Source organism: Pterocles gutturalis, unplaced genomic scaffold, assembly GCF_000699245.1.
Source record: "Pterocles gutturalis isolate BGI_N339 unplaced genomic scaffold, ASM69924v1 scaffold17045, whole genome shotgun sequence".
NCBI classification, from domain to species: Eukaryota; Metazoa; Chordata; class Aves; order Pterocliformes; family Pteroclidae; genus Pterocles; species Pterocles gutturalis.
The window spans coordinates 15,597-41,126 of record NW_010141193.1 but is presented as its reverse complement, the minus strand read 5'-3'; the positions used below and the strand labels follow the sequence as shown (position 1 = coordinate 41,126).

Below are 25,530 nucleotides of genomic sequence, written 5' to 3'. Positions count from 1 at the left end.
GTGTTCAAGGCCAGGCTGGATGAGGCTTTGAGCAACCTGGGCTAGTGGAGGGTGTCCCTGCCCATGGCAGGGGGGTGGAGCTGGATGATGAACACTAATGAGTTAGCGTTCACATACTGCAGGTGAGGATGAAAGAAGTGACACTGCAGCAAATAAACAGAGTACATAAGTATTGCATTGTAGACAGCAAGACCTTGGGCTTCAGCATTGGCTTTTGGTAACTCTCTTTGCATTTCTGCTTTACATGCTTAGCTCCTGTTTCAACGGAGCGCTGGGGGTGAATGTGTAAAGGCATTTTAATTCCGAATTTCCCTTGAAATCGATTGGAAATTAAGCACCCAGCCACTTCTTTTCTATGTGGCTATATGTGTCCTGATAGGACTATGCAGATCTTAAGGTTACAGATATTTCACTGAACAAATTGGGTTTTTTTACACATCCAGAACTTCAAGTATGGTAATGGAATTTATTTTTAATCTAATTTTGCCCCCTTTGGAACTGGCATGCCTTATTTATCAGGGTAGACAAGCCTAGTATTTCTGGCCAGACTTCATGCTTTAGCAAGGTGGTTATGAATGTACGTAGCTTGACATGCAGGTTACCTGACGGATGTTTTACATGGATGTTCAGGGTGGTATCTCATAGCTTTTTAGACACCAACCCAGCTTCATACCTTGCGTCTGTGTTTATGATTAAAAGACATTATGGTCCAGGATCAGAAGAATAAATATGTCTAAGGCAGCCTGTCCTAGCCTGAGATTTTGGTTATCTATGGTGTTACATTTCTGCAGGCTCCTGATATGAATTCTGTTCCAGTGAAGCATTCACACTGCCTCTTGAAATGTCATGAGAAGGAGCTGCTGCACCACAAGTCATTCATACGCCTCAGGGCTTCTTAAGAGGATGGTGACAGCAGTCTGACAAGTTGGGACACTTCCTGCTGCACAATTGATCCAGGGATGCCTGATGACTGTGAGGCATCTGGAACGTGTTTGCTTATTGCGTGAGCAGTGCAGAGCTGCTCTGGGCACACTGTCCATATTTTTGGGAGCTTTGGACATCTGGCAGCTCTGGCTGCAGTGCATCAAAAAAGAACTGGGTTACCATTAAGAGAGGTAGAGTAGATATTGAAAGTCTAGGTTAGAAAAAGGCTGATTGAGTTGCTTCTCTTTTCTTCTCTATGCGTGCATGGGTTGGTTCTTTATTTTTCTGTAAAGTCAACGTGTGTTTCGTGAACTGCATTATATTCAGCACAGCATGTTCCTATTGTGGTAATGCAAACCAAGCAGCAGAGCAAACAGCAGCGCTGCGATAGGGTAGAAGAAGAAAAACCTGTCCCTCTTTCTCTGTGGTTTCCAAGCACAGTTGCAGAATGGGTGTTTTGCTCCTTCAGTACTACTCCAAATGTCACAAGTGCAAAACAATGTCATTGTCTATGTGTCAGTATTTAACTGTGAGTTTTACAGGCAGCTAGGCAGCTTTTCCAAGCATAGGGCATGCCTTTCTTCTTCCAAAAGGAAAATGATGCCAAGGGCTAAGCAAGTATACAGAACCAGAAACACTATAATGGTGTTAGTGGCTTGTAGCATGAGTACAGAAGAAGTGTGTGGACTTGAAGTTTTCTGGAAGGAACACATCAAACTTGAGACAGGGCCACTGTAGTCTGTTATTTGGCTGTAAAGAGCAAATAACTATGGGCACATGACATTTCTTCTCTCTGTCTGTGCTTCCTTGGGTACCTTTCAGCTCGATAGTGCTGGTGTTGGTGCATTCTCACGTCCTGTGTCAGCACAAGTCAATCTTTGTCGTGGGAAGCCAGGTCCGAGAACTAGGCGGTGTGTGGAAGAATGCCACATCTTACTGCACAGCTGTGCTGGCTTTGCAGATAAGCGTGCAGCATGTCATTGCCACGCTGTAAAGAAAGCAGGTCAGACCTGGTTTTGATTAACGTGCCATTTGTTTGTGGCGGCTTGCAGTAAAAGTGAGGGTTATGAATGTATGAATGCTTAACAAGAGTGGACTCTAGAGTTAAGGAACCAGTTGTGCTGATAAATGATCATCAACAGAGTTTTAATTTGTAACCTGGAGAGAGTTTTCTGTGGTGTTGGTAACTGCAGAGGAAAAAAAAAAAGCATATTTTTCTAGAGAGCTAGATGTGAATTTGTCTTTGCAACAGTTGCCTCGAGCATAGAGATTTGTTGAGACAATACTGGCTGCACAGATTTCTGCTGGAGAGAATGAGAAGCATTCTCCTTGTCCTTTCCAAAGTTTTCCTCACAAAAAAAAAAAACAAACCTGTTCTGGTTCTTTAATGTTGATTTGCTGTGTTCATAATGTAATGTTGAAGCCTATATTTCTGTGGTATAAATATTGCTGTAAATCTATGGTGATGTGTGCCAGCTGAAGAATCTGTGCCACTGTGTCCTTTGAAGGTATTTTGCAGTGCCTGGTTGATTGCTTTCAGGTCTTCACTGATACCTGGCATGTGGAGGAAATTAATGTTATTCTAATGCCTTTCTAAGTCACATCTGCATTTTTCTTTCTTCAGTTTCCCAATTTTCATGATAAAATGTAAATTCTCTGCATGTTTCAATTTGTAGATAGCAAGCTATGTCAACAAATTTGCCTCTGACATCTCCATCTTGCAACGGTCACTAGCAATCCTGGAATCGATGGTGCTCAACAGTCACGATCTGTACCAGAAGGTGGCCCAGGAGATCACAATTGGGCAGCTAATCCCACATCTGCAGGGGTGAGTGTCTTCGACTGCCACCTGATATGGTGGATTTATTTTTTTCCCCTCAGATGAGTACAGCATTTGGAAAAAGAGTGGTATAATGACTGCCAACCTCCTGTATGACTTCTGCATCCACTGTAAGTGGCTGGATGACTGGTAACCAGCTTTCTGGAGTTGCTTGATCAAGTATTATTTTTTTTAAATTAATTTTTTATTTTGTGCTAAGCTGCCCGTGTAGTTGGAAGTGGAGAATGAAGAGAAGAGCACCCTGTAGTAATAAAATGCTTAACACCATTAGCATACAGCGGTGTTCTTTTGCTTGCCAGCCTCTGGGAAGCATGTAAGAGAAAAAATGATCAACTTTGCTGGAGGTATATTTGAAAAGCGAGAGGCTTTTCCTTCAACAGTAATGTGCGGTGGTTGAATAGATGGAAGCTGCCTCTTGTAGCAGAAGGTAGTGTATTGTGTATAGTTACGCTTGCCTCCCAGCTGGGATATTTTCCATTTGCCTGGTTCATCTCCAGAGCCCTTTAAGGAAGATTCCTTTTCCTACCTGTAGCTGTTGGACATCTGGCAGAAGCTGATTGTCTGGGCTTCCACTCTGATTGGTGGAGGGTCAATGGCACTTCAAGGGTGGGATTCATTCTCTCTTTCTTGAATGTTGAGTCTCCTTCTGGAACACTTTGTCTCTCTTAATAATAGAGGCAACCTGGTCATGACCAGCTTTGGTTACCTAACTTTTACAAGGTTAACATTAAGTGCAAACAGTCCCTCCATTTCTACCTGCAGTAATGCAACTGGAAAATCAGTTTCTATAGCTCGTGTGTATTCATACTCTTCTCTCAAGTTTATCATTTTGTTCTGAACAGGACAGACCAAGAAATCCAGACATATACCATTGCAGTAATAAATGCACTTTTCCTTAAAGCACCGGATGACAAGAGACAGGTAGGTTCTTGGCTCTTGTCTGTCTACATATCTGTAGGAAAAGTGTGTCACATTCATACCTGCAGTTCTCCCAGTCACACTTTTCCTGCAGTTAATTCAAACTGGAACTTGATCTGTTGTTTCATGTTGGTGTATCATTCATTTTAGTGGAGCTACCTCCATCTTGCAGCAGTATTAGTCGGGATTAAGCATTCCTCTGTGCTTTTGTAGTTCCCTGTAACCTCACATGAACCATATTGACTGTGGCTGGCTGGAGTATTTATTGTCCTGGACTCTTTGCCAGCACAGCTTGTAAAACCAGGCTATTTTTTGGTAAACTGCTTCCCTCCCAGATTTTTTAATAAAAAGTGCATTTCTTTTGAAAATGGAAATATCTTACCATGTAAGCATTTCATGACTTTTATAGTGTACTATTTTAAGTTAACTTGAGTGCCAGAGATCAGAAGTCTCAGAAGGAAATATTTCAAGATTGGTAGTTGCTGTTAAATGAGGATGGAATGCATTGTGTTATGAAATAGAGAAATTTTATCCACATTTATGAAGTCATTAACCTGTGTCAGAACAGATTTAGTGATTTATTTATTTAACATTTCTGTCACCAGGAACAGTGATGACAATTCTTGTCATGATGTACTGTTAGTGTCCAAAACAAGTTCGTTGAGAGCTGCTGATCAGTTCTGACAAGGACTTCCCTTAGATTTATTTACATTTTTAAGTGCTGGAGATTGTTTAAACAAACATCAAAGCCCTAATGGATACTTTTTCTTTTTTTCTCCAAAGCTATTTTTAAAATTGTAAACAGGGGAAAGTAAAGTCATGGTGTAATTAAAAAAAAAAAAAAAAGCCTTTTTTTCACATTACTTTTTTCCTTCTCCAATACAATCTTCAGTTATTAAGGGAAGAATGCACATAATGAACAAAAATTGGAATAAAAACTTTCTTTCAATTTTGGCATGAATCTGTGATAATTCCTTTTAAGAAAAACAAAGATTTTGCTTTTTACACTTCTGAATAGTTGCTGCTGTTTACATTTCTGTGGAAAACATGCTTTGGTTGTATTTGAAGTTGAGAGACAATGTCAGATGTATTAAGAGTTTAATATTAATCAGTGGGCAAGTGTTCCTGAAGATGACAGTACTTGCTGCGAATACCCTGTGGTAGAACTGTGTTTCACCAACAGTGTAACCATCTAGTCTTACAGGGACTGGCATGATGTAGATGGCTGCACTACAGTTAAGGAAAACATTTAAATTGTTGCTGGTATCTGAATTCTTTCCCCTCTTTTTTTTTTTTTTTTCTTTTTCTATTTCTGTAATGCAAAAAGCCAAGGGCTTCAAGGTTTTTCTTTTTTTAATGAGGACTCCCTTGTTGCTTTGCTTTCTCTGCCACTGTCAAGGACAACATCATCTAGAGAAACCTAGGTTATTTTAAAAAAAGTCTTTATCAGAAAAGAGCCGGGTGTTGGAGCATTAAAATAATACTGTGGATGTTTTAAACACATTTTTTTGGCAATTGTGTGCATTTTTGCAGAGACGTGTTGCTATGGGAAAGGAGCTGGCAAATTTTGTCAAATAATTCTTGTTCTCATCTATTACTACAGTACTTATTTTAGAAGAGGCAGGTGATCAGTTGCTAATAGCCGTATAGCCTTCTTGGAGACAAAGTTGGTTTTGTTGCAGTAATTGGTTTTGTGAATGCTTGTTGCTCCTGTTGGTTTTTTCATCCAGTGACAAAAAGCAATATCCCAATAACGGTGTTTTAAGTTAACAGGTATAAGAAAGAAGTCACAATTTGATAATCCTCTCCAAAAAGTAAAACAAAAGAATTACCATGTTTTTTTACATTGAATGCAGAAAAGAGTACCTCATATTCCTTACCTGTCCATCTTTTGGCAGCGGATGTACTTTGACCGTATAGCCAGTCTGTTCCCTGTAACATGAAGTGTATCGTGTGCCTGGCACTCCCCCTGCAGCTCAGCTGTGCATTTCCAAAAGAGATGGAAGCATTTGTATCTTTCATTCCTTTGTTGTTACATGCAATTGAAACCTGCTCAGCTGGGAAAGGCTTAGATACTAAAGCTGAGTTTTTTATTGTCTTTGGTCCCTTCTGCCTTCCTTACCGTTCCCCTGTCCTGTTGCAGCACCTTTTACCTGGTATGAAGAGGACAGTTAACATCCATGACTGTCTTCTGTCTCGCAGTTAGAGTTATTTTATTTTTGCAAGCAAGTTCTCACCCTAGCACTTGCTTTATTTACAATGTTTCTGCAGCTATGTTTCAGCAATCCCACTCTTCATGTATTTTATGTAATAGTCTGGGTTTATAAAAGCAACCAGTATGTACTCTGTATTATTCTTCCACTCTCACAAAGATCAGCGGGAATTTTTAAAAATTTATTTCTCCTGAAGAGGAATAATATATTTTGTATGGTGCTGACCACACAGAATCACAGTGCATCCTAAGAATGTCCTTAAGCATGTGTCAGCGCTGATGTGGTTTGTTGTGCTGTGTTATGTAAGGCTGTGATGCATGAGCTCCATTTCCAATCAATAATCTACTAATTACAAACATTACCCCTTTGCATACATATAAACAGTGTCTAAACAGCAGTGCACAATATATTATCCAATTCTTGAAATAGTAAATTTTGAAAACAGGAATTTAAAAATAATTCCATTATGATAATTGATATAAGCTGCATGCATTGGATATGCTAGCATGTGTCCACACACGCATACACACACACACATATATACATTTTTCTATATTGATGGAAAAGATCATGGGTCTTAAAGATGGGGTGTGCACTTGTAGGTATGGTTAAGAGTAGAGGTCTCTTCTGAGGTCTTTCACTGCTGGTTTTGGGTCACCGAAGTCCTCAGCTTGTGACATACTTTTCACTTTCTTTGCCACTTTTCTCATAGTAGAGTAATCTGAATTTGTGAAACCCAAAATAATGCACACAATTGTATAGCTGATATGCTGCTTCATTTCATTTATACATAATATTGCAGAAGCTTAGGACTAAAACCTTTTAAGTTCTTTTAGGTATGGCACTAAAATACCTACATCTAGCTAATTTTTAATTTTTTTTTTACACTACATCAGGAAATGGCAAACATTTTGGCACAAAAGCAACTTCGCTCCATCATCTTAACTGTAAGTATATAATTTTGAAAGTTATTTTTCACCAGTAGAAAGAAAAGGTGACTCCAGGTATGGTGCGGATAGGTTTTATCTTAATATATTTTAATTACATTTGTGTTTTGATATGTAGCTTGTAATATAGAAGCTTGTAATATAGAAGATCAAGGTTTGGTTGTTGAAGAGGTTCAAACCTGATTATGAGAAAGGGTATTTTCTCAGTCAAATAAATTGTGATTTCTTCATGAAACTCCAATATTGAGTAAAATAATAATACCTTGAGCATTTTCTTTCTTTGGAGAAAGGAAGATACTAGCCAGTGTAAAACAAACCACACGACAACCAACAACCAAGCAACCCCTCGCTCTTTCTCATTTGCTGTCATAATTTCGATGATTCATACAGAAAACCAGAGTTTGTTTCAGAAGGCATATTGTTGCACTGCTTGTGTTTGTAAGAAAGTTGGTATAAGCATATGGTTAATATTCTTAGGTGTTAATTTACTATCATAAAATGCTCCAGTGCCTTTTGGCAGACATTCTTTTGTTCTCTGGAGCTGTACGATATTAGTTGCTGTATCCATCTCTGACTTGATGACTCTCCCCTGATGTGTACTCCACTGTGTTTAGTGACCTGGCTCTGTTTCCTGGTTAGAAGTACTTAGTGGGTTTTGGCACGCCGGGAATTTTTAAATTGTCCATTGGTGTCTGCTTTCTGAAGGGGGTAATTCTGCACATATAGGACATTGCATGCTAATGTATTTCTGAGCAGTCTTCATCATACAGAATGGAGCTGTCTGGTAGACACAGGATCGTGCTGCGGTGTTGACTCCTGCAGCCACAGCCCTGCTATGTCATGTATTCGCTGGTTGTGTTTGCAGCCTGAATACTTTTTGGCTCAGGCGGCTACTCTCTTAAATATTTTCTTAATATGCTCTCTTTTTTTTTTTATAGAGAGCTCTAATGGTCTTGGTCCAGGAGTTAATTTTTCTTCTAAGTGACTTCTCAGGACTGATTTTTTTTTTTTTTAATGCCACGTCTCAACATATGCACAAGCTCTATCTAATAGCTAGAAGGAGAAAGCTTCGGTGCATTGTTATTATAAAGTTTTGTCCCTTAAAGTTGCTTATGTGGTACCTAAATCAGTAGCATTAGTTTGATCTTTTTCCAGGAGTATACAACACTACTGCATAGAAAACACAGACTTACAGAAATGGGAACACCGGGGTGCACCTAATGTAATTTTCTGGTACGATGGCATTCATGGGAGTCTCCCTTTCTTTACAGCATGTTATCAGGGCACAGAGGGCCATCAATAATGAAATGGCACACCAGCTTTATGTTCTCCAAGTTCTTACCTTTAACCTTCTGGAAGACAGAATGATGACAAAAATGGATCCACAGGATCAGGTAAGCATCTGGCGTGATCTGGTTGGAACAGGAAGAGGACAACTGCTCATGACTGTGCCTAAAGCTCTTTATGGAGGAAAAGACACTGTTAGGAGTGCTTACACCATTCATTTTTTTTAACCTTGTTTTAACATAGGCTCAACGGGATATAATTTTTGAACTCCGAAGAATTGCGTTTGATGCAGAATCTGAACCTAACAACAGCAGCGGCAGCATCGAGAAACGCAAATCTATGTATACTCGAGACTATAAGAAACTTGGATTTATTGTGAGTATTTTTGTGTGGTGGTAGACTGAAAGTGGGTGAGTGCGTCTGTAATCAGTCACTTGTCTTACTTGCTCTCCTGGCTGTTTCCTACAAGGGAATAGCATAATTTCTGTGGTGGGTGTTTTGGGGCTGTTTTTGCAAATCCTGTTAACTCCATGTGGTTGCTTTAGCAGAAGTTAGGGTTCATTGGAAGGAATCACTCTCTGAGGTTGAACCGCATAGTTTCGCCTGACATGCCATAATTAAAATCTAAATTTTAGTGATATATTGGATGAACAAGCATTGGCTAATGGAGCTGTGGCAGACCGGTAAAGTCATTGTACTCTGTTAGTAATAATGTGGAATGATGAGCTCAATAAATCCAAGGTAGGACTCTCTGGTATTTACTTGTAGGGCCTTGTGTTTTGGTTGCTTGAAGTATTTTTATCTGTGAGTAGGGGATGCAGAATCTCTGACTTAATAAGACCAATTGGAGTTCTGGTCTTGGCTGAAGCTGTGTTGGGGAACAGAGCACAATCTAGCTAAACTATTTCATATGTTGATATTAATGAATAATACGTATTTTTCCCTCTCTGGAAACAGAGCATGCACACATACACTGCAATCAGTATCTTGATTTATTGTTTACTCTGGGTTAGTATGCAGTTTTCTTTCTCCTTAGGTAAAATTGTATGCTTTACTGACTTTGCTGTTGGCCTGGCAAATGTTCACTGAATATAGTACAGCAGCCACAGTTATAGACAGGGTGGTTTTAAACACTCTGCTCAGATCTATGGCATAGGGCTCGACATTACCCAGCTCCCTTGTGGTTTTGGGAGGAGGCTTTCTGGTTATGATAGTTGTTTTCATTACTGATGAGTGAGGAAAAATTACTGCTGCATCAGTGCTGTTGTGTCCATAAGGCGTTGTAAGTAAATAGACGGGAAGGGAAGAACTTGGCATTTTGGGATTGTAAGCATGATAATAAAATTAGGGCTTTGAAGAAGCTTTTGAAACTCAATGTGGGTGGGATTTTTTTTTGTTGTTGTCTGTACATACAGAGATTGTGGTATATATAAGAATTGGAGAGATCAAATCTAAAACAATTTTTCTCTAATTCAGGCTGATCACTTTCAGGTGTTGGCTGATCACTTTCAGGTGTCTGCTGCTCACTCTAGTTTTGTGAGATGTTGAAGACTCTCAGCTCCCACGGCCATCAGTGGCACCTGAGTAGCTAGCACCTCTGTAAATCTGATCTTGCTTTCTTAAAGCTGGAGCTGGAAAACTCTGAGCATGTAACAGAGCATCCAGCAGAAGCTGAACTGGGACTAGTGGACAGACCTGAATTCCAATCCTATTTTTCTGCTGCTTACCAAGGACTAAAGATCCCTAGTTGTGCAGGCTGGCACTAGTTCTTCCAATTCTTCTGTTTGTCCCACAGGATATGTTTTGATTCTGCAGAGCTGAAATTATTAACAGCAGCATGTTTTAGCTGATAGGCTTGTGAGGAGAATGCTTGGTGTGAATCCATATGTGTTCCTGTCTTGTCTGAGTTTGCAGGAACTCTCTTGTGCAGCAGGGACTTATCCATTATCTTCATGACTCTCATTTGGGCTGTTCATTGGGAAGCCTACTGAAAACACTCCCAACAGCTGTCAAGGGTAACTGTGGCACTGTTTACTATTTAATTCCAAGAGCCTCCCACAAGGGACTGCAAAGTCTAGGAAGGAATGGGAACTGGGATGAAAACAATGAAGAAAGCGTGGGGAAGGCATAATAGTGGGAGATAAGAAGAAATATGGGAAAGCGAGCTGGGAAAGGAGCACCGCAGCAAGGGTCACAATGGGAGGCAGGTTATCCCACTAGCAGTATGGTGAGGCAATGTACAAATAATAAAAATGCCAGTAGTGAACTGTGAGGAGAGTTATTCTACTCTTGTACGAGTTTGAGCTGAGAGTACAGGTGATGCTGCATGTACAACTTTTTTCCCAGCAGAAAAGCAATTAGACCTTTTTCACCCAGCTGGGGAAGGAGGACCTGTTCTGAAATCTGACTGGTGATCTCCAGCCTTGCACATGGGCTGTGCTCTAACTAGGCTCCAGTTAGCCTGCCTGCCTTCACCCCATCTGCTTCTTTTCACTCCATCATTAAAGTGTCTTCAGTGCTTTTGTAAACTGCAGGTGGAGGGATGCATTAGCAAACTCATCTATGCCCTGAATAATGGGAGGCTTCTCTTCCCCTTGTTTTGGCTTTGTGTCACAAGGAGAAACACAGCCAAATAGGAGGCTGCCTTTGAATGCTGTCTTCTTTTGCCTGGTGTTGGTGGTCAGCATGCTAATTTCTTGAACTGATTAAATGTTCTTTCTGAGAGGGAGAGCAAAACCACATCTAGCCATCAAGGTGTTCCTGGATTGCTTGTTCTCCTTCTGTTTGTGAAGTGCAAAGATTCTGTTCCCACTGGGAACGTAATGTCAACAAGAGACAAAGTCCAGACATGTTTCAGAAGTTCACAGCATCATTTGTAAAACTGCATAGTTAGAAACCTACATTCAGTTAAAGAAGCCACAAGGCTTTTCCAGATGGTTATGATGACCTCTGCGAAGTTTATTATGGGCAAAGAGATTTTCAGATGAGACCGTCCTGAGGAGATTTATTAAAATGCTGATGAATGCAACAAAAAACGACCCAGTTAGGAGATCAAAGATACGCTCCACCCAATTGAATTATTTTCTGAATCAATTGCAAATAGAACAGCCTGAATTCCACCCCCCAACCACCCTTTAAAATGTCTTTTGGCAGGGAAATCCCAAGTAATGCTTATTGCTGTCAATTCTTGTAGTAGAAGCAGAGTTTTGTGGACTTTCAAATAACAACGTAGTTCAGTGTTAGAGATATTTAAAAGATAAGACACATGTATTGGTAATGATAAAATCAGTCCTAAAATTACTGATCTGTTCAAATGATTTAGTTTTGTAGAGCTCAATGTATGCAAAGCTTCTAAAGTTTTATTGCATTTGAGTAAACTTAATTCCCATAACCAAGGCAAGCAATAGATACAACTCACGAAACTGATACCATTTTTACTGATATGACCATTAGAGGCTGCTCTCCTCCATCGTTTGCAAGCTTCGCTCTCCATTCTGTCACTCAAGTTTTGAAGCTGATTTTTTTCAGCAGGTGTTTTACAAATAAACTGTTGCTGATTTATTCCTCAGGGTATGTTTTGGAAGGTGAAGGCTAATAATACATATTCATTTCTAGATGTCGTGAGGGAGTTGTAGTTGTGGCCAAATGTAGCCTGTGTTCCAGAGGAATTTTAAGACTGACACAAGAACAAGTCTTTTACTTAACTAGAAGTTTTTCTTGCATAGTATGAATGGGTTGGAGTTTCTTGACAAAACAATTATGTAAAAAATGATTTAATAAGAGCAATACAGTACTTAATAAAACACTTAAAAATTAGTAAATAATTTGATAAAATTCACTATGGTATTTGAAGCTAAAGGACGTGCTAAGCATTCTGTCCTGACACTGAAAATAGTTGTGAGGCATCAGAAGAAAAAGAAAGTCTAAAAATGAAAAGTGTCAAACAACCACCTGTGGCACAACCAGTTTTACCTGTAATTTAAAGATCTTCCTGAAGTTTCCATTTTGTTTGGACATCTTGTTTCCCTGATGTTTCTGTGAACACTACTAGAGGTACTGAAACCTGCCCTAGAAAGGTGAACAAACTCTGTGAAATACAAGAAAAGAAAAACAGAATGGAAGAGGAAGGAAATATAAATGAACTGATGATGATACTGAAGATGTAACTGAGGGTTTTACTAGTCTATACTGGCATTTGGAGGAGCTGCAATCAGTAATACCAGTTGTTAATTTTACAGTTAAATTTCCTGAATCTATATGGAGATAATTCAGTCTGAAGAGGTTTTTTTAAAAAAAATTTATTTCCTGTTAAATAAAATTCCATTTTGCTTGTTGAAAACCAACGGACTGTTTTAATCTTATTAGGTTAGTATTTTGGATTATTTTACAGTATGCAGCTCCACGTGGTAGTCCGCAGAATGTTTTTGAAGTTAATACTTAGATATTTCTTTACAGTAATACTGAATGTCTGCCAGAATTGTTTTTCTTTAATGTTTGCTTGACGATGGAAATCCTTGACTTGCTGTATTTATATGGCTTGATATCATTTGGAGTACAGCTGAACGTAATTTTACAAGAAAGAAAGGTGCTGATTGATTTGTAATACTGCACAGCAGAGGGCACTAGCATCCTACCAGGAGTAGGTTGTTCACAAAAGTTGTTCAACAACTCACTTGCATGGGGACAGAATCATTTCAGCCTTAGAAATAGGAGAAATAACTGTTCTGGGCTGGAAATTTGCATTTTTTTTCAGTGGAATGCCAGCAGGTTTTTGATGTTTAGCCTAAATGATGCTCCCAGGGGCAATAAAGTTATTTAACTTGGTTTGCATGGTACAGGTTGTTATCCACTACGTTGTAAGTAGAGTTTCTTTTCTGTCTGGCACTTACTGGTGAGATATTTTTTCCCTCTGAAATGATAGTTTGTCCGGTGTCTGAGTGTTTTTTTTCAGCCTTCTGTAGACTCTGTGACAGGGACACTTTCTTGCAATCTGGATTTTTTTAGTTTGTTTTTGTTTTCGTTTTTGTTTTTTTTTTTTTTTGGGGGGGGGGGGGTTGGGGGTTTTTGTGGTGGTTTTTTTTTTTCTTTTCCAAACAGTCTCTGCAAATCTGTAGCTACATTTACAAAATACCATACACTGCTGAATTCCTCTTAGCTTTAGTCCTTCCAGAGGAGAACAGATTTAAAAAAAAAAAAAAGAAACAAACCGACACTTTTTGATGGCCTGACAACCTTCTTTGACCTTTTAGTATCGCCTTAAGAATGGAATTAATATTGATCACAAGGAAATATCTGTAGCTGTGTGTCTGTGGGAATGAATTGACCCTGTAGAATCTTAATCTTTTTGTATTTTGATTTTTTTTACACTTTATTTGATCATTTTGTGCTTTATAAACATAAGCTGCAGGAATCATTCTTTAAATCAGTTTCTGATTGGCAGGATAAATTCTATTATTTTGCAGAGGGTTAAAAGGGTTTTTATATTTATTTTTTTTACGTTTCTAATAATTTTAATAGTGAAATTGTAAAATAAAAATCTTAAACTCCTTGTGATTTTAAAAAAATATGCCTTTTCTGAAGAAAATCAATTAACAAATCTAAATGTGCTAATGTAAAGTTAGGGGCAATGGAACATTACATTTCTGGCATATGGATTTTTTTGTATATTATCTCTGGTTTCACTGTATTGTTTTCTTGTTTGCTGCTCATTCACTATGTGCATCCCAGTTAGAAACTCATGAGGGCAGGCAAGCTTCATGGATTAGGATGTAGAAGGGCTGAGTAGTTTGTTTCAAGTGTATCATAACAGCAGAGTTCTGAGCCCTTCTCTTAGAGGTGGATCTCGGACGTCTCTCTCTGGATATTCTGTACTGCTCATGCCTCTGAATTTGCATCCAAAAAAATAAGCTGAAGAAACAGTCCCCCCCAAACTGGTTAGACATAACGACATCTCTTTTCTTTCATAGTGTGGGCGTCACCTGTTTCGCACTGCTTGACTTGGACAGCTGATTCCACACAAACCCTTGCTTGATGTTGGAGTGGTGGTAGTTTTGTGAAGCAGCGTAAATTCAGTGTAATGGTAGTTACTGCAAATAGTCTTTTTTTAAGCCTGTGCAATTTTCCAGTGTATGTATGCATGCATGCAAACAGATATGTATGTTACTTAAATGTACATATCACTGTTTCCCCTTCTCTCATTCCTCATGGGTTTTTGCCTGTTGTAAGATTTAAAGGACAGTAAATAGCACAGCACACCAAGTATCTAGATTTTCTTCAGTTATAAAGAATCACAGGCAGTCTCTTTGAATGTGTGATTTCATTAACTAGGCCTGTGAATGAATTAAAAGACAAGGAAGAGAAAAGTGACTCATTTGTGAATAACCGAATCATTTCCCCACATTAAAAACAGCTTTTTATCTGAATTCTGAATATTTTGGTTGTTCGGTGTTGTCGGCTTGCCACGCAGCCCTACATGAGCAGCAATGGTACGTGTTCTTTTAAAAATCCCTTTATTTTTAAAAAATCTTCCTATGTTCTGGTGCAGCTCCATCCTCTTATTTTTCTGGAGAAAACTGGAGGCAGAGCAGAACAGTGCCCAGACATGCAAAACATGTCTGCACTTTGCAGAGCATGGCTCTAGTCACAAGAGCTTCAGATTCCTGTAGAGAGAAGCAAAGAAAAATGGAAGTTGGACAAACTGAAATTCCTCGATAAATGGATCCAGTGGGTTTTTTTGTCTTTTTTTTTTTTTTAGTTACCTCGGTACTGAGAGCAGATGAGGGTATGCTATAAGATGGGCATAGGCTGTTGTTGACTTACGGCAGAAGCAACGGTTCAAAGGTTTTAGGAGGGATTGGTCCTTTTTTTCCAAACCCATCTCTGCCATCTGCAAAGCTTGTCTGTTTGAGTTCAAGCAGGGGAAGGATTTGACCGTAGAGCTAGTCTTTTTGTACGTGGGGACTTACATCCAAAGGGAGCTAAAAGATCATAAGTGTTGACAGTTCCTTTACTGAGATTAGTTTTCAGCTTATCCTCTGTGGTTGCTGGAAGCTTGACCTGGTCACAGGTAATAAAAGAAGTGACAGTGTGTGACTTTTGCACATGACAACCATTTGCTTGAAAAATCAAAAATGTGAAACCTTTCTGCAGAAATATCTAAAAGGAGAGCAAGATTTGTGCCAACTTACCTTTGTGATTCTTGGCACTGGGTTCAGGTTCCTTGCAAAGCTCGCTGTTCTCAAAGCAACGCGGCTTGTAAGGTTGCAGGGATGTCCCCAGCCACCCCAGTTGTCGTTATTAATGAAGTTCCAAGGGAATTATAATTCACTGCACAAATGGAGTGCCAGTCTTCTTGTTCTGTGGCTGTGCCATGCCTACATAAGCATCGTATCCTTTACTGGGGCTGATGGTTGTTCCAGCAGGAAGGATCCCATTCGGAATTTTGCTCAGGTCTCCTGAGGGATGATGTATGGGAAAGGCAACTGCAGCAATGTGAGCTGCTTCGTGTGTGGGTTCCCTGTAGATACACATCCTTGGGAAAATTCTAATGATTATTTTTACCTTGATTTTACTTGATTGCTTATAATTTAATTTTTCTTTAAAAGAAGCCACAACTGAAAGGTATTTTAATTAGTGCACCTTAATTAGAGAGGCAAATGTTGTGTCAGAAAGGTTAAGTTTAGGTAAAACTGCCTGATGTGTAACTAAAACAATCAAAAAACAATTAAAAAAATCTGACTTGAGGTAGATGTTGTTTTTGTTATTTTTTAAAATTCAAGGATCCTCCAGATACATTTTCATTCTATAGTAGGGTTCTTCTGGAAAATTTAAAAAACTGGCTTTGGAAGGGAAAAAACCCCATATATTTGTATATTTAAAGAGTTATCAAGGGAAAAACAAATCTGTTTGTTAGTTCTTGCTTTCACTGAGGTTGAAAATTCCCAAGTCACTGTTCTGTCTCATTAAATTGGATGGTGGAGGTTGTGTGCATCGTCATCTCTTTGAATATAGTGCTGTTAAATAAAAAGACAAGATTACTTCCTCATTAAGAGTTTTAGCTGACTACCTCTTCACAAACGTTTTCTTTAATGTAACATGTTTTCATATTTGTAATTCTTGTGTAAATGAACAGATGGGAACATTTTGCTTGTAAAACTTCAGGATTATTTAGGGAAGGGGTAAATGATGAGGTTCTGTGCTTGTTGGTACTTCCAACGTGAGTTTATCAATTCATAATTCGCTGTGAATATCACTTTAAAAGTTCCCACCCTCCTGATCTTGAGTTCTTACAAACAATATCCATGTACGTACAACTGTGACTTCCTCATCTGACCTAGGGAAAGTTTTCATGTAGGTGCATATAACCAGCTGATTGCTTTCCTTCCTAGCACACAGACCTGTGGTTTAGATTTAAAAGAAAGAAGAAAATGAGTAAGTGCAAGTACTTTGAAGATGGGAGAAGGCGATTGCTGTCCTTGGCACTATCTCCATAGGCAGGTTGTTCCTTTTTCTGTAGGAAAAATATATGACCAGTTTTGAGAGAGTTCCTTTTAGACTGACACCATTTAAATTGGACTCTTCAGATGTTCCGAATTGCTTCTACCATCAATTCTTTCACAGTGTTAATTCCTCTGTGGGAACTTCTGTAGTGGTTTTGTCATCCAAGCCTACAGAAGCGAGGCGTGCAGAGCAGCGCTTCATCTGAGCTGCTTTGGGGTTGTGAACACAGAAATTTACTCTTTGGTGTAGAATAGCCATGACGAGGTCTAGAACCTACTGCAAGCAGCTTTTGGGACAAACTAGCATGGCTTGGCAACTGATTTATGTAGTTGAACATAGCACTTATGCAAAATCCGTGATAGACTGTCAATATCTGTCAAGACAGAAATAAAAAGTTTTGTGCCTTAATAAGCTAGGAATGCAGGGAAATAAATTATTTCTGTGCTTCAGCATATTCACATGAAAGATAATGTCGTTAGGAATAATACAAGGAATGAGCAGTGCTTATTCCATTAGGAGTTATCTACAGACGGTACCCCATTACGGTGATGAGGTGTCTCAGTGCGAGGACACATTCTTACAGCTGAAATCTATACATCCCTCAGAGATTGCCTTGGAAGCCAGAAGTAAGACAGTAGAGCCATTCAGGACAGAAAAGAAAGCTTTACACAGCTAGGACTGCATGCGAATGTTAGGTTTTTTGAATATAATTACTGCACTGGAATTTATCCAGGATAGCTGTAATCTTGTCAAAAATGCCATGGGATTTTTTTTTTTATTTTTTTTTTTCAATAGGCAGAGATGATTTTGGGTTTACATCTTATCCAAAAGAATGAATTTTCATTTCCACAGTACCCTGCTAAGCTGGATAACAAATTCTTGATGCTTTTTTGAACATTAACATGTCTGGTATAAGAGAGGGAGCTGTTGTGGTGAGTTGACCCTGGCTGGATGCCAGGTGCCCACCAAAGCCGCTCTGTCCCTCTCCTCAGCTGGACAGGGGAGAGGAAATATAATGAAAATCTTGTGGGACAGGGAGTAATCACTCACCAATTACCATCATGGGCAAAACAGACTCGACTTTGGGAAATTATTTCAATTTATTACCAATCAAATCAGAGTAGGATAATGGGAAATAAAAACTAAATGTTAAAAAACTTTCCCCCCACTCCTGCCTTCTTCCTGGGCTTAACTCCCACGGGAGACAGTCCTCCATGAACTTCGCCAATGTGAGTCCTTCCTGCAGGACCACAGTTCTTCACTAACTGCTCCAGCGTGGGTCCTTCAGGAACAGACTGATCCAGTGTGGGTTCCCCATGGAGTCACAGGTCCTGCCAGGAGCCTGCTCCAAGGTGGGCTTTTCCTTGGAGATGGAAGGCTGAATTGGGGAAATAATCACGAGGGACTTTTGTGCGTAATTCAGATGAATGGATGAAAGTTAAAAAAAAAAAGGAGGATGTGTTTTGGAAAACACAGCTCAATAAGCCTTTGTTTTCCTGCTCTAGACTACTACCCTTTTGAAGTACTACTGCATATAAAATCTAGGATTTCAGACATCCTTTTGGTTCTCTCTTGCAAAATGATGAGCCTATGATTGCATTGCTTGTACATCAGTTCTCCCAAGCTGGACACTTAAGATGAACAAGTAGTGCATGCCATCTTCAGCCCAAAATCTTTATCTGCTTTTGAAGTGGCAGCAGCCGTCTTAATGTATAATTTTCACTTCCTAGTATTTCTAATCTTTCACATGACTATGAAATATTGACTGGCTAAAACCAGCCTGTCATACATCTAAAGGTAAGACAGGCAAAAGAGTGGAATCTCACATCTTTACAACTTTATAGCCTGATAGACTCAAAAGGAGGAAAAGTAGTAAAACCCATGCTTTTGTCAGCGAGGTGGGTGGACGAAACCCTGAGCACACAGCCTAAACAGACTGATGGAAAATGAAATCTGTGCTGATCTTTGCCAGTCGGTTTTCCACTAGTAAATGTACTTTTAAAGTCTCTGTCAGCTGGGTCTTGCAGAGTAGAACTGCCATCGCAAAGTGACTAGGAAAATCTTTCAGTGTCAGAATGGTGAGCGGAGCTGGAGACATCGCAAAGGTGGTGCTGATAAAAGAGCATAGCAGGTGATACGTGTTTTTTGAAGGAGATATACTATGGGGTCTTTGTTTTTCTGAGCAGCTTCTGTGGTCTTTGCAAGCCTGTCCGTAGCCAGGCAGATATTTGTATCTAAAGGATGAACTACATGACACTTGTTCAAATGTACATTTAATTCCATCCAATCCAAAGACGGACTAAGGAATATTTTGAGAAAATGTAGGTTTTCATGTAGTGTGTGAAACTGAACTTTTGAAGTTTGTAGAAGCATGTGGAGGCTAATAAGTTTTGGTTATCTTTCATATGTTTGTTCATTAATTCTATAGTTGAAGTTCATAGATTCAGAAAGTAACAAAAAAATTTACCCAAATTCCCCAAAGTGAATGTTTGACTTCATACACTCTTATCTGAGGCCCTTTGTGTTCAGGAGTCCACAACATCCAATAGACTTAATACAGCTTGTCAATCTAGTAGTTTTTTCATCATTTTTTGTGCTTTACTTGAAATAGTTCCATAGCAGTTCTATAAAAAGATGTTTTGGTAGCTGTTCGCACATATCTCTGAATATAAATAGTACTTTTAGTCTCTAGTGCCACCGAGGAGTCTGTCTGCATGAAAGACTTGGAGATCTGTGCTTGTAAAGCCCTCAAACTTTAGGAAACTCCATTCTGTAGCTATAGAAGGGAATAACTGACATGGCAACCTGATAGTGTTTGTGTTTGGCTTTTAAGTTGTTTGATGCATTGACCTTGTCCTTGTTAAGAGTTTTCTGCTCAGCAAGAAGAGCTCTGTTGGTGCGCTTTTGGGCACAGCATGTTAACATAGCGCACATCACTGGGGAGCTGATAGCTTTTGGAAAGATGCTCATTGAGTGATCTTTTATCTTTTTACAGAACCACGTAAACCCAGCGATGGATTTTACGCAGACCCCTCCAGGAATGCTAGCCCTCGACAACATGCTGTACTTTGCTAAACATCACCAGGATGCTTATATACGGGTAAGGCTTCTTCTCGTCTTTGAGATCTGTGCGGTTGCCTCTTCACGCTGATTATGTCCTCTTTACAGTTGACTTTGAAGAGGAGGTTCAGAATCCTGATACCCTTAAAAACAAACTCTAGGAAGACAAACCATGTAAAACTAAAACATAAGTCTGTAAAAGCTTTGGGAAAAAGCTGTACAGTTGCCTAGTGTGTCTTTGCTGAGTCAAATATTACAGATATTTTTGCAAATGTTACTTTTTGCTTAGGCCTGCAAAGAGAAGGGGGATGAACTTGTGCTTTTTCAGATGTGTGATGGGTGTCCATAAGCTCAGAAATGTGTAATTGTGCAGAATTCTCTGCCCTGCTCAAAGTCTGATAGAAACAGTCGGGATTTTCTGCAGAAAGGAGGCTGTGATGAGCAGACGCCATGATAAGTGACTGAGTTGGCATTGTCATGAGAGTTAAGATGCTCCCACTAGAACTACTGCTGTAGGTGAGGTAATGATTGGAGAAAAATAGGTATAAAGCATCATGATTCACTTGTGCAACCTGTTTCTGCTCCCTGCCTGCTCCACTTCCTACGTTTGTTATTTCAAGGATAGTTAAAGCAAGTTATGTGTCGCATCCTTACAAGAAGAGGTATGCAGCTAAATAATACTAGCCTCTGATCAGAACAACTTTTCCTGACCTTTATTGAAATAGAATATTTGCCAAGCACAAACCTACCGAGCACAGATGGGAGTAGAGGATAGTCTAGATTATCTGAATTCAGACTAGCCTTAGTCTGAATCCAGGAATATCTGTTACAAGAAACTGTGGTAGCATCCAAAACAGCAGTATTTATCAAAACCTATAAACCCCTGAAATTAAGGGTTATTTCACATATTGGGCAATAAGTGTGTCTTCTGGATAAACTATGCTAAAATCTGTTTTTGTTTAAAAAAAGAGAATGGGTTACTTTTTTTTCATTAAAATTTCCTAAGATCTGGATGGTGCTGTGTCATAGGCTTCTTTAGAAAATTCTAAGTTCAGATAATGCACTTAGTAGGGGCAGCCAGGGCTCCAAAATGAGAGTGTTATGTTTTAAAGTCTGAAATAATTTAAAGAGGATAGGAATCCTGTTGAAATAGAGCTTTCATTGACGTATATGAATTTTTTCTTATTTTTCATTTTCACAATGCAAAAGCAGTCTTAAAAATTGGATTCAGCATAGCGTGTAATTAGCCACTCTTTAGAAAGGAGTTTGGTGCTGGCTCAGCTTTGTTTCTGTAATACAGTATTTTTGCTGCGGCATTACTGAGAATTTTTGCTGTTATTTTAAGATGCCTGTTTTTGTTCTTGTATGGTTCCACTAGAAATGCCATATCGAGGCCCACTCAGGTTAAATTGCTTGCCCGAAGCTACTTTGGGAACTGTTAATGCACCTCAGGAGTACGTTACCCTACCCATCTTTCCTGAGTAGTTCTGCTTAGTGCTTACACTAGCATTGCTGGCGTGGTAGCTCACTCATTGTCAGTGGTCCACCTTGTCGTGTTAACAGCATGCTGAACACTTCTGAGATGAAGTGTTGTGCAACTCCTACACTGTTGCTAGTCTTTGATCACAAAAGGCACTTACTTTCTATCTTTTAATCTCCTTTACTTACTAGCTGGTGTACAGTAGTTTCCTGTGGGCCTTGATGTGCCTGTTCCCTTCTCATTTTGAGTTCCTTATTTCACATCTGACCATTACCTTTTCTTCTTGGCGTTTGGCTCCCAAAGCTCCAACAACACCAGTTTGCTTTACTTGTGCAGCCTGTTGACCTTGCTTATTTTTTCACTTATATCTCTGTTCCTGTACCCTAACAAAAATTCTCTCTGTGGTCAAGGTTAAGTTTCCACAAGAAATTGTTAGCTGTACAAATTATACTTGCATACTGAACAACTTGTTTGACAGGAGCACTTCTCTTTTTTTCATTGTTGGTACTAGGAAATATTTTGTTTCATAGGAGGAGAGATTATTTCCAACTTGTCCCTTTGCAATATGATTGCTGTACCATGGGTTAATTCCTAAGCCCCCAAGTGACATAATATCTGTGCTTGTAGTAATGAAAAATTGAGACTGGAAACCAGAATTGGTTTGAAACAAATATGAAGTTCCTCCTGGCGACACGAATCACTGCAGTCTGACCTGACACTTTCTTAGGGTGCCCCAGCTGCATGGACCTTAGTAAGGTATCTTCTTGTATTGCTGGAAAAACTGGATAAGGAGAAGTTAGAAGGGAAGACTGGCAATAAGTGATCTCTTCCTTTTTTGTTCCTCGTTCTGCCTCTCCTAAAGTGATTCTGCTTAGAAATGATTTACATAACAAATAGGTTAGGTAGGTGGGAAGGATGTCTGAAACTGAAGTGCCCTTTGGGGAGGCAGCAGTGGGGCTTCGAAGACCAGTACCAAACAAAAGTACTCAAAGAAGAGTAAATACAGTAGCAATGTGTTGAAGAACATGGGTATGAAGGCAGTGGAGCGGATGGGTAACTGTGCATTGTGACAGCAGAAAACATTTCAAGGTGAAAACATGGGTGTCACATGGTGAAGGAGGAAACAAAAGCAACCAGACTTTTTTTCCCTCTTTGATTCTTTTTTACCTACTTCTCCACAATCCATTTCTCTCATTCACCATTTTTCTGTTGGATACAATAATATGTCAATAATATGTTTTCTTTACTTGCTGTCTTCCTTCAAGTAGACACAGTGTTGTTTTTCTTTATTTAGACTTTGAGTTAATTGGTTTTGAGTCTTGGTTTTTGTTTACTATACGATATGAATGGAGCCTCCATAAGAAAGGTTGATTAGTAGCAGGGGAAAAAATCCAGGTTTTCTTTGATTGTGTGGTGTCCTCAGCTATCATTTGGATTTGTAAAAAAAGTTTCCTATTGAATTAGTTTCCTGTTATCTTTTCTTTCTCTTTTTTTATTAATTGTGTGGTGCTACCAGTGAGTGATATACACTGCGTCTTTTTCATGTTCCACTTAAACAATCAATCGCTATCATCAGACTCTTTGCTTTTAAAAGGTGGCGACATAGTATATGGAGTGCATTGGTGGAATTAATGTTGAATCTCTGCAAGAAATTTTAAAAGATTCCACAGGAAATAATTGGCAGCTTCCCAAGCTACATAATTATAGGACAGTCAGAGTGTATAATTAAAGTTAACAGTGAAGAAAATGATTGGAATAAAGCTTTGTGACAGATAATTTTTTTTTTGTTTTGTTCTTTCGGAGCAGACAGGTGCCTTCCCCATTTCCAATTTGCTTCTTTCCAAAACTACTTCAGCTTCACGTTCTACTAATTTTAAAAATAAAATTATAAGTTGCCATTTAAAACACTTTTTTTCAGTGAAGACATCTTGAGTTTTTTCTTATTGGTAACGTGTAGCAGTGTGTCTTCAAAACTTTCCGGAGAGTAAAAAGGGTCTGAAAAAAAATCTTTCCATGGAAATACTATTATGCCACCACTGCTATTAATATCTCCATTTACTGCTGCTATGTCATTGATTTGTTTCTGAATTTGTGCTGCAAGATTATTCAGATCCAATTTGTTTTCAAGATAAAAGGAGGAGAGAGGTATAAATAGATGAAATGTAAATATTTTGTATGCTTATGTGTTCGTAGGTGTGTATTCATTTGCCTGATTTTATTTTTTTGTATGCATGGACTTCAGTGATTGCTGATATTGATGTGAAATAATGATATTTACTTAATTTGGTGTAAAGTGCAAACTAAAGGAACCAAAATGGAACACTCCTTTTATTTGTAATCCCAAAAGAGACATATTGTAGTTGTTGTCGTGCCGTGTCTGTGCCTGGGATGGAGGCACTAGCTTTGCAGTTTTGATAAGTTGACCCCTATACAGACAGTGTTCATTCAGGTGTTCTTGATAGCAGGCAGCAAAAATCAAAGCTCCAGTTGTGAGTGGATTGCCATTCATCTTGGATCTTGGCGAATTTCACAGCGTTTACAGGCAGAAAAAGCAGATGCCATGGGGTAAACTGAATTTACAGCAACAACACCTTAGCTTCTAGTGCAGTGCCATTGAAATATTCTTTTATTTTACCTTTTCCTCACAGTCATCTAACGATAGCGATAACCTTCACCTGGGAGGGAGTGTACGATTTTACTTAGAGGTTATTGTATTTCACACATACTGTGTCTCCTCGTTTTCTTTAAGCCCAAGAGATTGGTGCTTCAGGCAGAAACTGCAAACAAACTTGGCAGCTCCAGGTCTGAGCATTGGCTATCTACCTATTTGGATTCTGCCCAGCTGGCTACCCAAGTTTATGACCAATTCTTTGTCGTTTATTAGATTAGTAGGTTCTTGATATGTCTAGGGAAAAATAAGTGTTCCTTGGAAAGAAATAATTTTACTGTAGCCTGAAATTCAAGTGCCTCATCTATAGAAGAGAATGTTTGTCCCTTTTCCCACTAATATTATCCATTTCATGCAAGTATTTGTTAGACATTGGGTGTAAAATTTTCAGTATAAAGTATTCTCACCAGGGTGGGAAATCAGTGTTGAAATCCATGATGAAAAATTGGGCTTATTAATTCCTTTGTATATTTTATAGTTGATCCATTGCTGCTACATTTTTGCGAACGATGTGTGAGATATTTAGTGGTATGCTTCTAAATTTTCTGTCCTTGTGTTGAAAACATTTTAAAATTTACTAAAATGTTCCAAATCAGAACAAAGTTTGGACTTTGCTTGAGCCAAGAGTTCTTTTGATTACCTGAAAATTAAAAATTGAGCTGGTTTAGGGTCAGAAGTAGAAAATCCCTTTCCCCTGCATCTGCTGAGCTGGAAATTCAGGTATTCACACAGCTGTGATGCAGAGACACTTCTTCCCCAGCAGCTAGTTGAGTTGCTGCTTTTGCGGGAGGTTGAGGAGGAAGTTCTCTTCCTTTTGAAGCCTTCAAAAGTCACAGCGGAGAATCAAGTGCTGTTTGCGAGTGCCGGTGCTGCAGGCGGGAAGATGGCTGGCATCCTGCAGAGACCTTTCAGAACTTCAATGGGTTGAGTCAGTCGGGCTGTCTGCTGTATACTTTCTAACCCATGCCATTGTTGTATTAGGAGGCTGCCTACACATCCTTCCGCCAATTCATAAAGTCTCTTCGTGCCTACTCATTCTAGCCTGATCAGATGTGAGTAGTCCAACGTATAATTTCAGCATTTTCTGAAATAAAACTGAGCTTGATTTCTGCCATGCCATTTTTTTTTCTCCAGAAATTATAGGAAAAGGGATGTAATTTATCTGTTCTGCTAAAGCTAGAGTGAAAATTGAGTTTTGTTACATCGTGTGTCTTCTGAAGGAGCGCGGTTTTCCACATGAAACCTCATTGCCTAAGCCCAGTGGTTGCCAGCCTCTTAATGTGATCTTGTTTCCTCTTTTCTCTGCCAGTCTTTCCATTCTGTGTTCTTATCTTCCACTTGGGTGTCTGACTGTTTTGCTGCCTGCCTTTTGTTTTTTTTCCCCGAGCATCACTCAATGTCTCTGCTTTAACACCACCCCAGGATGTTGTGTGATATTGCTCTGTCACTGCTGGCAGAATTGAGGGCTCGGAAGTCGTTGCAAGTCTAGCTCTTCTCTTCAAAAGGTTTTGAATCATACCATGAGTTGCAGCAGAAGCACAGAATGATTTGACTGGTTTTTGTGGAGCCATGATCCCTCCACATGCAAAGTTGAGATGGGTGTACATGGGGAGAGAAGATGATTAGCTATGGGGTCTCACAGGTTTTCCCATTTGCTCTGTGCTGGGAGCTTTCATGATGCTACTCTATCTGCC

The 25,530-nt window shown here is 39.2% G+C and overlaps 1 protein-coding gene across 1 annotated transcript in view; it reads left to right on the top strand.

Moving 5' to 3' along the window:
• Window positions 1-25,530, top strand: part of LOC104469446 (engulfment and cell motility protein 1) — a gene marked incomplete at its 3' end in the record, with an annotated part of 85,729 nt that overhangs the window by 53,660 nt on the left and 6,539 nt on the right. Inside the window, exons 8-13 of the mRNA XM_010083948.1 lie at window positions 2,601-2,752; window positions 3,607-3,685; window positions 6,792-6,842; window positions 8,114-8,236; window positions 8,373-8,504; window positions 19,624-19,728. Of these exons, the coding sequence (XP_010082250.1) occupies window positions 2,601-2,752; window positions 3,607-3,685; window positions 6,792-6,842; window positions 8,114-8,236; window positions 8,373-8,504; window positions 19,624-19,728 (642 nt within the window). The remainder of the gene's footprint in view (window positions 1-2,600; window positions 2,753-3,606; window positions 3,686-6,791; window positions 6,843-8,113; window positions 8,237-8,372; window positions 8,505-19,623; window positions 19,729-25,530) is intronic.